Here is a 13,359-nt window from a genome sequence, read left to right as displayed (position 1 = left end):
GAATTTCGCCACCTTAATCGATCAGACCTATTTTCTCTACTCTGGCCCTAGCTCCGTAATTAGCTTTTGCTTCCTTTGCCCGCGTTGTTCCCTTAATTTCCTTTAATTTTCTGTGGATAATTATCAGTAGGGAAAGGGGTCATCGCTAACACATCTAATATTCACCCTTAGAGTCTGACTTATCGCTTAGGAACTTTCAGCCGACCTCGCTTATTGCTGCACTTATTACTGTTTTACCGTCCTAAGTTGTCCTTTGTTGCCAAACCATTTTAGCCAACCTCGTTCCCATCGTTTTTCCTTTAGAAAATGTGAGGGACTGGAAAAGACCGTCCTTCCATTTTCGAAGCGAAAAGGCCCTGGGGACGACATTTATTGAGCAGTGAACAGACTTGATTTTCGTAGTGAAATGAACTGTTTTCGTAAAAGTACCAGTCAAAACATCCTATTCCTTGAATGAATTATCCATGCGTTCAGCCTCTCCTGTGTGCTTATCAAAGGCCCAGGGGACGACATTTATTGAGCAGTGAACAGACTTAATTTTCGTAGTGAAATGAACTGTTTTCGTAAAAGTACCAGTCAAAACATCCTATTCCTTGAATGAATTATCCATGCGTCCAGCCTCTCCTGTGTGCTTATCAAAGGCCCAGGGGACGACATTTATTGAGCAGTGAACAGACTTAATTTTCGTAGTGAAATGAACTGTTTTCGTAAAAGTACCAGTCAAAACATCCTATGAAATACAATTCTTATTGCATGGCTATAGCATTGTCTAACACTCTTTGTTTATTGCAGAGTTTGTTTAGTAAACGTTAGATTGGTCCTCGAAAGTACAATAACACTTAGTTATCAATTATCTTTGTTTACTCATCCATAAATCCTCGTGTTTGCATATCAACGAGTCCGTAAGCGATTTGGCACAGATTGCCATGGCAACCGCCTGGTAGTTCAGTTGATATTGTAAATTAGAGTGTAAATTTACAAAGTGCACTAAAAGTACTTCGAGGTTTGTGTAAAAATGTCCGATGATCGACTTTTTACAACGAGCTACAGATATGAAGTTCCTAGCTCAAATGCACAATTTCTTCGCAAATCGCTAGCATTGCAGCGGTCGCGAATTGAGGTAAGATCAAATTCCCAAAACCCGAACTTTGGAGGTCCTTCTCTCAATAATGAACAAACAAAAACTACTACTAGACTACTGCATCTCTAGACCTTTCTAGACCTCTCCTCTTTACGGCTCCTTTTTATAACCATTGGAAATGTACATTAAGACCTTTTCACTGCCAGAAGTCTTGGAAATTGGTTCTAACTTTTCGGTCTGAGGACACATTGCTGTGGTGTGACCATCCAGATGAAATCTGAAATCAGCAGTACTTTCTCATGGTACTATTCATTTGTTAGTATGACTAACTTTTGAGTCTGCGGACGGCAAAATTCTGTGGAGTGAACATTCAAATGATTTTAGCTTTGGTAGTTAAGTGCTTGGAGAAATTAAAGGATTTAATTAAGCGTACAATGTGCTAGGCTCGATTACCACCATAGATAGCGGCGAAATTCGAACCTAACAATGCACATAATTCAACTAATCTTAGTCTAAACTCACTTTGCGTTGTCGTTTTTAACAGACAGATGAAAAGATTGCAAGTCGTATAGACGCGGAAAACAAGTGCGTAAGACGCTCATACATTCTGAACTATGTAATCTTTCTTAAACAATCAACATTTGGCCGGGGAAGGAATGAGGGGGGGGGGGGGGGGGGGGGGCTAATATAATTGAAGAGGCAAGCTCTCTCCACACAAAATAAAGAAAACCAAAACAAACAAACAAAACCACTAAAAACGCTGATTGTTGGTTTCTAACCGCGCCCTTGAAAATAACGAATTGATTTGATACTTTACAGTTAATAAATTTTCACTCGATTTACGGCCTTTAAGCACATGAAGGGAAATTAGACTATTAAAGAGGCAGAGACAAAGAGATGCATGATTCACGAGAGGCGGCGCATAAACTGAAGAAACCATCACGGCGAATTGGCTTTCACCTGATTTTACCTTGATACGGAACGTTTCCATGCTTCCTAATGTGTGTTGGTTTATTTCCCCTTAGGGTTGCCAGCGAATTGGAGAGGGCGCGATGGTTTACCAGCTTAGAAGAGGTACAGTTATTTTTGCTATGTCGTTTAGTACAACCAATCGAGGCACTGCACAGCATTGATTCCACAGTTTCCAGAAATTGTGATTGATGCGATCGATTGATGGTCAAACCTTTGATAGTCATCGACCAAAAAAAACTAACTCTTTTGAATTTGCTTTTCAAACTGATATGCCATTGTTTGGAGTTGATATCTCATTGCAGTGTAATTCATGTTTTCAACAGGATAGTGAAAAAAGAAGAGAGAAAAGGAATTCTGAAATGATGGACAGTGAACTTAAGATGGCAAACGAAGAGTTCATGAAGGTATCAAAATAAGTATCACTATGAACATTATATATCCAACTGTTCGTGTTAGTGGTTAATCTCTTTTCAGCGTCTGTTTGGTCGAATTACATTTAAATAGGCTCTTTGCAGCACTGGGACAGAAAAAAAAGAAAGATCGCATCATGTAAAATGGTAATTTACTTACTTTTTCTCCAAGTGCTTCTCTTGCTCTCCAGCCTGAAAAAACATGGAGGTTTTGCAACCTCGTTCAGGGTTCTCTCGAGGTAAGGAAGAGAAATGGGCATATTTTTTCCTTTTGAATTTAGTTCGGCCGCAGTAAAGATCAGCGTCTGAATCAAATTAGCTGACCTAACTTATTCTGAGTTGACCTAAATTTGCCAGGCCTTACACAGTTACATACAATTCTTACATTTTAATAAAGACAAAGCTTGGTCTTATAGGATAACGTTTTCGGTTTGAATCTACTAGTTTGGTCGCGTCTATTCTTAGTTAAACAAGGAGGAAATCCGAGGGACCTAATAATAATCATTTCTTACAAAGTGGTTGCAAGCGGGTTATGATCAGCACTTACTCGCCTCTGGCCTATCCGGGTAATGTTTGCTTGTGGAATACGAAATCCTGGGCCTTGGAATTCGAAATACAGCTCAAGGAATCCGGAATCCCACTAACGATTGGATTCCAGAATCCAAGTTCCACTGACAAAGACTGTAATCCATTACCTGGAATCCGGAATCCAACGCGTGGAATTCACAATTAATCCAGGACTGTTTTGGATTCGATTACATAGGGCGATCTTACAATTATCGATACTTCATATTCAAGCAAGTATCGATGCTTTTTCGGTATTTTTCCAAATACCGATTAATATTATAAATTTACGTTTTTTTTCCTGTTCACTGTAGGTCCGACGAGCACAGTTGCAAAAGTTACTGCTGGACGAACATCTGCAGTACGAAAAAGAACTTAACGGCACAGGAAAAGCTTTCTATAAAAAGAGAATTTAGGAAACCATTAATAAAAATTTCTGATCTTACCTAGTTTAGAGACTGCTTTCCATTACTATCGGTCAATCATTTTGTTGTTAGTTTTTGGACAGATAGATCTTGGCACTGAGTGTCTATATTTAAAACTTATAACTGGATCCCGAATCGAAGGACATGATTGCGTTCTCCATATTATTGTAAAGATTTCTGAATGATGGTAACTTTTTAATCTTTGAGAAAAAATAATCCATGTTTACAAACAATTCATAAAGCGTGAGAGAGAAAGATAAGCCTAAAAAAATGTTTTTTTTCTTCAACTAACGTGATTTAAACTGCTCAAAAAATATACCTTTAATATCGATTTTTTTTTTAGTGGTAAGATTGTTTGAGGAGCACAGACGTAATTGCCAGGCATCCGCAGATAGGGTTACCTTGATGCTTATCCCAGTAATGTTAGTGTAACCACAGGGAGCCCAGACTCACAACAGGTTACTGGAAGTCAAATTACAGATTTATCATAAGATCGATAAAACGGTTAAAATGCCCATAAACATCTATTAAAGTGTACATACATCATAAAAGAGTTGTGTCTGCATTGTTTTCTTACATTAAGGCCCTAAAAACGCCATTTTAGCAAGTGAGAAACCAAAACATCAGAACTTGCTAAAATGGCGTTAAAAGGGCCGTAAACTAAAGAATATTTTGGTCCCGTAGACATAAGAATTGTGTTGACAATTTCTGTACCCCTGGTTCATGGCTAGCCATCTTTAAGCATAGCCTGATGTATATGACTTTTCATGCATTTCTGGCTGGAGTGTGAAACAAGCCTATTATAGACTACAATAATAGGCACCTAAGTGGGCACCTTACCTAGTCTTTGTACGGCGTTTTGTCAGTCCCTCTCGGTCAATTCACTTCGGTGACGTATACGAGCTTGGGTCACGTGAAGCAAAACGCTTTGGCGGTCGCGCGGAATATTGAGGCCTAAGAACTAGGCAAGCAGGCACCCAAAATCCCTACACGTCACTGATTGTAGGCCGTTTGTTGGGGAGGAGTGTGCGTGACGAGATAGAAACGGCTGCGAGGGAGACGATAGTGCATCTGTTAACGACTCCCACTTTAGGCTATTCCCTGTCGTAGACTATACTGCTTCACAACCCTACTTTTCATGGTCGGTATATACCAGTCAAATAGCTTATAGGATGATACTCCCAACACATTATCAAATACAAAACACAAACAGAGGTGATAAACTCCCGGGTGATAAACATTGTGAGCTTTCGCATTTTTTTAACTTGATGTTTCGTATACTTTTCAACATACATTTTCAAACGTGATCTGAAAGTGACCGTTAAATATAATGACGAGACTATATATACAAAAATTTTCAAGGGGTCTGGAAATGAGATTAAGAATTAAAAATTCTTAACAATATTGAATCCAAAAGGCAACAACTAATAAAGCATCTGTTTTTGACTGCTGATGTTTGACATTAATTAATCTAGCTGTTTTGCCAGATGCTAAAATTTCAAAATGATCGCACTTAATGTTATGTCCGGTGGCAGTGACACGGTCAGCAATAGCTGAGGAGTGATCATTATTTGTTAGGGACTTGAAGTGTTCAATCTTTCTGTCATGGAGCCGTCGCTTAGTTTTACCAATGTAAAAATCACTGACAATTCCAACAACAAGCGATTTAGGCGGTCCTTGTTTGAAAAGAAACATTTACGGCAGTGTTTTGAAAAAATATCTTTAAATTAACACAAGAGTAAAACTGGTAAATGCAGGATTTAGGCACTTAGAAATTTGGTTGATGGGTGATGACCTATATAAAGTAACAGAATAATAACATCCTTCTTAGGAACCATAGGTACAGGGCCATCTCGCTTGTTGCGGTTTCGTTCCAGCAAATTATTTGATGTGGAAGTTGATTATTCCTTGGGGGTAACCATTTTGAAGAGAGAGTTTTCTTAGATCATTCAGAGCAGACTGTAGCAAAGATGAGGAGAAGCAAATTTGGTAGCAACGATAAGTGAAAGTGCAAATTAAGTTTATTTTGTATTTGCGAGGAGTGAAAGAGTCCCATTCAGTAGAAGGCCATCCCCCTTTTTTTTGTTAAGCGTCGAATGCATTTCCTGATATTGGGTCGGTCGGTCGGTCGGTCGATTGAAAAAAAAAAAAAAAAGAAAAAAAAAAAAAAGAATCACAAGAAGTCGCGGAATAGGAGGCCCTGGTGCCCCAGGACGACGTTAAAAGTTGTAAAAGTTAACATTCACATATTTGGATTAACAAAATGCGCAACGGCCTCTAGTCAAAAAAGGAAAAAAATCCATCAAAGCTTAAACCCGACAACGTTAAACCATAAGCTTTAAAATCGAAAAAGAAACCTCATGTCGTAGAACAAAAAAGACCTATTAAAGCCTAAACCCAAAGGCCTTAAACCAAAGGCAGTAACATAGAAAAAGGAGCCACAGGTCGAAATAGAAAAAAAAAATACATCAACGCTCAAAGCCCACACACTTAAACCAAAGGTAGTAATATAGAAAAAGAAGCCTCTTGTCGAAATAGAAAAAAAATCCATCAAAGCTTAAACCCGACGCCCTTAAAACAAAGGCAGTAACATAGAAAAAGGACCCTCAGGTCGAAAAACCAAAAAAATACACCAGAACCTAAACCCGACAACCTTAAACCAAAGGCAGTAAGATAGAAAAAGAAGCCTCGGGTCAAAAAACAAAAAAAATACGTCAGGAGTCTAAACCCGACACCCTTAAACTACAGGCGGTAACATAGAAAAAGATGCCTCTTGTCGAAAAATAAAAAAATCCATCAAAGCTTAAACCAAAAGACCTTAAACTAAACGCAGTATTTTATGAGGGCCACAAGTTTATTAGCCTTTGGCTATTAAGTGCTACCCTCTTTAAATAAAGGCTTTATTATTATTATATTATTATAAAAAAGGAGCCTCTAGTCGAAAAAAAAAAACATCAGGACCTTAACCTGACACCCTTAAACCACAGGTAGTAACGAGAAAAAGAAGCCCCTAGTCGAAAATTAAAAAAAAACCATCAAAGCTTAAACCCGACAACGTTAAACCATATGTTTTAAAATAGAAAAAGAAACCTCAAGTCGTAGAAAAAAAAACAATCGAAGCCTTAATCCGAAGGCCTTAACCCAAAGGCAGTAACATAGAAAAAGGAACCATAGGTCCAAAAAAAAAAAAAAAAAAAATCACAATAATAAATAAATAAATCAAAGGCTTCTTTTTCTTCCCGACACCCTCAAACCAAAGACAGTAAAATAGAAAAAGAAGCCTCTAGTAGAAAATGAAAAAAAATCCGTCAAAGCTTAAACCCGACGTCCTTAAACCAAAGGCAGTATATAGAAAAAGGAGTATCAGGTCGAAAAACAAAAAAAATGTATCAGAACCTAAACCCGACACCCTTAAACCAAAGGCACTAACATAGAAAAAGACCACTGTAAAAAATTTCTGAAAATAATTATTTCAAGTGAAAATTGGTTTAACTACGTCGTCCTTTTTTTTTTTTTTGAAAATGCCAAAAATTTGGGTGGGTCGGACGACGCTAAACGGAGAAAAAAAAGACTGCTGTGCCATGTGTATTTTTCCCGGTAGATAGATGTCAGGAAGGTGGCGTTTGGGCTGCGTTTTAAGTTAACATACGCGTGGTGCAACACTGAAGAAGCCGTATGCACCCTAACAACCCACCGAGTACCCTGGCTCCAGAGGTCCATTCTCAAAATATAGTTCTAGGAGAGAGATAGAGAAAGAGAGAGAGAAGAGAGAGAGGAATAAAAATGAAACGTCTGGAACGAGAAAAGCGTGACCGCCTACAGTAGATTCCAGTTCCCATCGAACCCGAAACCCCAAGGGACTTGACCGAGGTGTGCGAGAGACTTGGCTGGCTCTCTATTTTGGCCGGCCGGTCACGAAAGGTCAGCTGGTTTTTATAATTTTATATTTTTTCAACAAGGGACTCGACGTCCTTGAAATGACAGACCCTGAAAGAAACGCTCTTCTCGATGACGAAAAATCACCTTCTAACAATTCCGGTTGCAATGAAGACAATGCCTGTTCGAGTTTTACTCAGTGCAGAGTTTACAAAAGGAGATGGTACATTCTATTTGTCTTCACGATGACCTCGATCGTGTCCAACATGATGTGGAATACGTGGGGACCTATTCAGCGACCCTGTCGGCTTGTATTTGGATGGGAAAGATGGACAGTTCTTCTACTGTCCTCGTTAGGAGCGATCGGGCCTATTTTAGGTGCTTTTCCTTCTACATGGCTAATGGACTCTAGAGGTGAGCCCCCTGCTTTAAATCTTCTCCATATCTATTATTAAGCTAAAGTGCTTGATTTCAGACTTTAGCTATATGCACCGGCAATAACCTGCACCCTTCATTGTTGTCTTACGTTTTTCTCTCTCTCTACGGGTGGAAAAATTGCAGACTTAAACAAATCTAGAGCTTTCATGGTTTATTTCATGGTTGACATCGGCGATATCATGTGATGCGCATTAGTTTCGATTTCGGTCTTTAAATGTCCCTCAGGCTAGGGGGCTTACGTGTCTCGGAGGGTCTCCCATATGAAAGGGGTGGTGATGCTCATCAGAATAGTAGACTGGTTGTTTATTACCAGTGAAAGGGGGGTGCGATTAATTTTGCTGTTTTGCTAGGGGTGGAGGGTTAGGGTTCATTTTTTTTTTTATAAGGGTGGGAACGTTCGAGCGACTGAAGCTATCTGTTCAAAGATAAATTTTAGCCGCGTTTCCTTCCAAAAATAATTTCGTCGTTTAAGCCATTCATGTCGAACGATCTGTCATTCTTAGGAGAGTGGCCACGTTTCTAAAGTTTGTTTACAAACGCATCATGAAGACCATGAATACTGTCTCGGATCTCCGCTCCTTTGTAACCATCTTCGCTTTCATATTATCATTTGATTATCGACAGTATCGACAAAAATAGTATTTTCATCTTTTACGCTTTTGTAGTTTATGAGCCAGCGGAACGAAACTTTCATTTTAGTTGGTTACATTCCTTGTTCACTTGACTGTTTCTTTATCACAAAGAAGTTACAAAGAGTTTTTTCCAGCACGTTGCACTTTGCGTGACAATTTTCTAGCAAATGAAATTTTACCGCAAACTCAAATATGCAAATTTGGTAGAACGAAAGTCGATACTCACACTGTCTTATCGTGCAACAAGGTCCTGATCTCTTTGTTTATACTTCTTCAAGTGGTGCTTTCTTCTTGATGCAGTGAGAGAAAAGTACAGTTATATTTCCCACGCATTTCATTTGCATGTGGCTAAGAACTTGTTCAACAATTTCTTCATGACTTGAGCGCATAAGGAATTCGCTTATCTGTCGTAGAATTCAACAGAAAATACATGAAACTCACAAAATTTGCATGCTAGTGAACAAAACTACTTATTTGTTCACTTCAGATAGCAATAATTCCAGGGGGTGTGTGAAAATTTTGGAAATTCCGGAGGGGAGGGGGGTACATTTTGGGGGTTGATTTTGGAAAATCTAAAGTGGAGGGGGGTCATACGGCAAATCCCTTCTGTTGGGGTGGTATGGATATTTTCTGGTTGTATTTAGTATCTTCCATGATAGCTCCATGTTGTGTTTTAACTGGTGGCACAAGTAGAAGTAAAAAGTCTATGTAACTGCATCAAAGGGGGTTTCGTTATCAATTTAATATAATATTATATTATTTTAACATCAAGTAATCATTAACGTATCCTCTTGTCCAGTCTGGATTAGAGTCACTTGAATTTTGACATGTTGTAGCCTCCTTAGATAAACATTTCTTGGTCTACTTATCTCAGTGTTTCTTTTAGTTTGCTTTTTCTTTTCTGTTTGGGAATTCAGCTCAACGAATTCTATAAATCCCCCTAATGATTGGAATCTGGAATATAATTTAGTACCTGGAATCCAGAATCTACAGTTGTGAAATCCAGAATCCAGTTACTTTGTCTTGGATTACTTTAAATGGGGGGATTTAACCCCAAAGGCATTCAAATGTTAATAATACTCACACTGTAGTAATATTAGGAATATGTTTCTGCTGCTGCCAGCTTGTCCATTCCTTGACTTTACCCTAGTCTCCCACGCAGCCATTTTTTGTCTCGTCATGGCAACCCTCCTTCCCAAGAAATCATGAAAGGGATTGCATGGTTTGAATGTGAGCAGCCATTTGCTGGGAGAAGCATTTTGTAATGAGACAAAATGGCCATGAGGGAGGCAAACTTTACTCCTTGGCCCTTTGTTTTGGTCATTATTTTTATCTTGAAATAAATCTTGTTTATTTAACTTCATTTTCGCAGGACTAAGACTTTCTGTTTTGGTGACATCATCAATGTTATTAGCAGGAAAACTTGTCCAACTGATTCCAGTTAGTAACATTAAAGCCAAGACAATTTTTATCTATATTGGTCATCTGATAACCATGCTGCCAAGCTTCATTGCTAATGGTGCTCCGCCGCTTGTTTCAAACACATGGTTTCCGCCAAATGAGAGAACGACTGCAACAGCTATTGGGGCCCTGGCTGCAAACTTTGGAGCTGCTCTGGCATTTTTCATCGGGCCATCAATGATACCAAGCACATCGGACAGCTCTGAGAATAGTACAAAGAATTTTTCTAAAAAATACATCCATCTCTTGGAGTCAAGAATTATGGATTATTTTTATGTACAGGTCGGATTGGCTGCATTTCTTTTTTTGTGCGTTGTGATTTATTTTCCTTCCAAACCACCACTGCCACCCAGTGTTGCTGCTTTTACAAGAAAAACTACTGAAATTGGCTACAAGGATGGTCTGAAGATGTTAATATACAACAAATCCTATTGGTTACTTGTGTTAGTTTTTGCTTCATCCTTTGGTATTTACTTTGGATGGACATCAGTGCTGGATCTTGCAGTTCAGCTATTCAATATAAGTGAAAAGAGTTCAGGATGGCTTGGAACTTGCTCTAGCTTGGCTGGAATAGTATCAGGTGTGATTATTGCAAGGTAATAAATTGAATTTCCATGTCTTTTTATGCATCCTCAGAAAACCATACACGCACATTGAAAACTCATATTATGGTTTGTCTCCCGTAATTACCCCTGACTATAATTATAAGAAGTACTGATATTATAAATAGAGAATGTGCAGATAAATTTTAGATTCTTGTCATTAATAGTTTGAAAGCTTAAAGGTCACAGTTTAAAAACTGTAGTGCAGACTGATTATTTTATGGTAAGTGTCAAACACTATTTAATAGTTCTTTTTGGGTTTGGGTGTTTATGATCCATGAATTTATTAAGAAGGCTGTGGCAGGGGAAAGACAGTGGAATAGATGAGTATCTCCTCTTGCCTTCCTAACCGTCCCCTCCCTCTTTGGCCCTTTTGCATTGTTCCCACACAGGACACACATGAAAAGAGAGTAAGCACCTGCTTGGGTGGCATGCAACAAGAGAGGACGCCCCAGGATGAATTTGCACCATACAGTGGATAGCTGGGAATTGTAGCTCATTGACAAAGCCTGGAATGATTCCATCAGGCTTGGTGTCAACCATGACTGCTGGAGTGCTTTGCATGTATCAGAAAATCCCTGCAGAGGGAGGGGGGGGGGGGGGAAGGGGGAGGTACTCCCATAAATTTACTATGAGGTTTACATGCTGATTTTCTGAGACTCTGGAGCATGCTGGAATTGTTCCAGACAAAAACAGATGAATATTGCAACCTGGTTGCAGACAATAATTTTAATAATTTGAATCCTATTCCTGCCGCTGGCTCAGTTACAAAGTGACAATGGGAAAGTAGTTTTGCACCTAAACTTGATTGTGAATAATCATAATAATGGCGAAAAAAATCAACTATGTTCCAGGGAGAAAATAATCAATCATTTGTGAGTTAGGATGAATATGATATGAAGAATTATGCAGGTCGAGGATAATGCCGGAAGGGGGGTGGGGGGTACTCCCCAAAGTTTTACTTAGGGAGGCTGCACCCTTAGATCCACCCCCTTACCCTTGTATATATTATTTTTAACAGAAAAGGTATCCCTTTCATATACCTTCAACTGACTAATCAACTTATACTCTGCCCCTTTCCCATACCTAGCTAGATTAGAACACTATATCCCCTTTCACTGCTTTAAATAATTCTTCTTTTTGATTTGAATGAATCACTGCCAGAAAGTTTTCTTGTCTCTTTCGCATCCATAAAATGCGTCTGTCAGTAATTTTTGGTCCTTTTACGTACAGACAGAAATGAGAGATTTCCCTACGCTTTCATATACCTCAACTAATGAAATCGATCGCTACCCTTTCATATACCTGAAGCCTAAAAAAGGTACAATGTAACCCTTTCGGGTGGACCCTCTCCACCTATACCATTGTAAGGAGTATCCCCATCCCCCAGAGCAAATGTTATCGGCCGAGGTGGATACCAGCTTCCGAGATCAGCGTAATTCTTCACATCATATGAAAGCCTAATGCAATAATTGTTTAAATATGTGTAAGTTCTGAACAACCTTACTTCCTCGTAGGCTTTCTTTCTTGATTTTTGGTACCCTTTTTCAGACAGAGAGGCAAAAGCTATCAGTGATGAGTAACCAATTATGGGAGTACCCCTGGGTCAAAATCAAACTGTCAGTTAAAACACACATGTTATTCTACAGTCCTTACTGATATATCTTAAGGAAGAGAAATACAGTCATGGGAAGCTAATTTCAAAGATAATGCATTATTATAAGAAACTCAGAAGGTTTGATGAAATTAACGTGAATTTCAAACTTTCGTGTTAATTTAAGTCGCGTTTATTTCGGTAAATGTTAATTTCCGCGAGCTTAATTTCCATTATTTTGGCCAGAAATTCTCGATACACTTGACCCCGTTAAGAAAGAGGAGTATTTTGTCAGGGTGGAGATCCGCTAGTATCAGTACCATTGTGAAGAACCCTCGAAGTGGCCAGATTTCTGCGCTTGACTCCCTTCATACGTTTACGAAAAGTGGTCACGAGCAAAGTTTCCATACGTGTAACTTTGTTCCTGTATATTGTCTCAGCAAGTTTTGTTTCTTTGTGAACGTCGCGTTAATTTCCTTCATTTTGAAGTGATATCCTCTCTTTCGCCTCAATTTCCTTTTCTACGAAATTCGCGTTAATTCAAGTCGCGTTAACTTGAATTTGCAACACCTCAATTTCATGGAGCGTTAATTTTCTATAACAAGGTTAATAATATTAATGATATTATTATTATATCTGTTTACAGATCTGCAGACATCGTGAAACGCTGGACCAAAACTATCTTGGTGGCCCTCTACGTGGGCACTGTACTATTTCAACTTATTTTCACATTAACTTGCTCAAAAATCTTACCATTCTCACAAGGACTGCTGTTCACGTCCATTATCTGTAGTGGTTTGCTGTTCAACGGAACCATCCCATTAGTGTTCGAATTGATTATGGAGTGTGTATTCCCTGTTGGTGAGGGCACTTCTGTTGGGGTGGGATTAGTTCTGGGAAATGCTGTGATCCTTTTGTTTGATGTGACTTTCATGTTTCCGATAACTGATGTTCGTTGGATGAACTGGGTCTGTGTCGGAGGTGTTACTGCTTGTATTCCTTTGTTACTTCTGTATAAGGCACAGTATCGTCGACTTGCCGTTGATGTAGAATAATGTAGAAATAGCCTTAAATAACAAACCTGGACCATTATTAATTTTTGGAATTTATTTGATCTAAAAATTGTTTTAGCTTTTAATTTTGAAAAAAAGAGAGAAAATAAGAATGAAGAAAGAAAAGAAAAACAAAACAAAGTAAAGCAAAGCTAAAATAAAAAGCAAATAGCGTGAAGAAGCCCCATTTAATTTTAAGTTTTGTCGCCACATTGAATTTATTTCAAAACAACCGAGTCAATTCTTTGTCTT

At 38.7% G+C, this 13,359-nt stretch overlaps 2 protein-coding genes across 2 annotated transcripts in view; both read left to right on the top strand.

The window, feature by feature from the left end:
• Positions 1 to 963: 963 nt before the first annotated feature.
• LOC140929641 (cilia- and flagella-associated protein 141-like) lies at positions 964 to 3,470 on the top strand. Its single transcript, XM_073379383.1, has 5 exons — positions 964 to 1,120; positions 1,626 to 1,666; positions 2,107 to 2,155; positions 2,377 to 2,457; positions 3,342 to 3,470. Exons 1-5 carry the CDS (start codon positions 1,016 to 1,018, stop codon positions 3,441 to 3,443), a joined length of 378 nt encoding a protein of 125 aa, XP_073235484.1. The 5' UTR covers positions 964 to 1,015; the 3' UTR covers positions 3,444 to 3,470.
• Positions 3,471 to 7,349: 3,879 nt separating this feature from the next.
• LOC140929640 (solute carrier family 49 member 4-like) overlaps positions 7,350 to 13,359 on the top strand; it is a 6,024-nt gene continuing 14 nt past the window's right edge. Inside the window, exons 1-3 of the mRNA XM_073379382.1 lie at positions 7,350 to 7,742; positions 9,771 to 10,455; positions 12,702 to 13,359. The exon at positions 12,702 to 13,359 is cut by the window's right edge and continues 14 nt beyond it. Coding sequence (XP_073235483.1) covers positions 7,430 to 7,742; positions 9,771 to 10,455; positions 12,702 to 13,110 — 1,407 coding nt within the window. The 5' untranslated portion in view covers positions 7,350 to 7,429 and the 3' untranslated portion in view covers positions 13,111 to 13,359. The remainder of the gene's footprint in view (positions 7,743 to 9,770; positions 10,456 to 12,701) is intronic.

The sequence above is a fragment of the Porites lutea genome, chromosome 3 (assembly GCF_958299795.1).
Source record: "Porites lutea chromosome 3, jaPorLute2.1, whole genome shotgun sequence".
Classification (NCBI taxonomy): domain Eukaryota; kingdom Metazoa; phylum Cnidaria; class Anthozoa; order Scleractinia; family Poritidae; genus Porites; species Porites lutea.
Note: the sequence above shows the minus strand (reverse complement) of the source record. Positions and strands in the feature narration are given on the sequence as shown.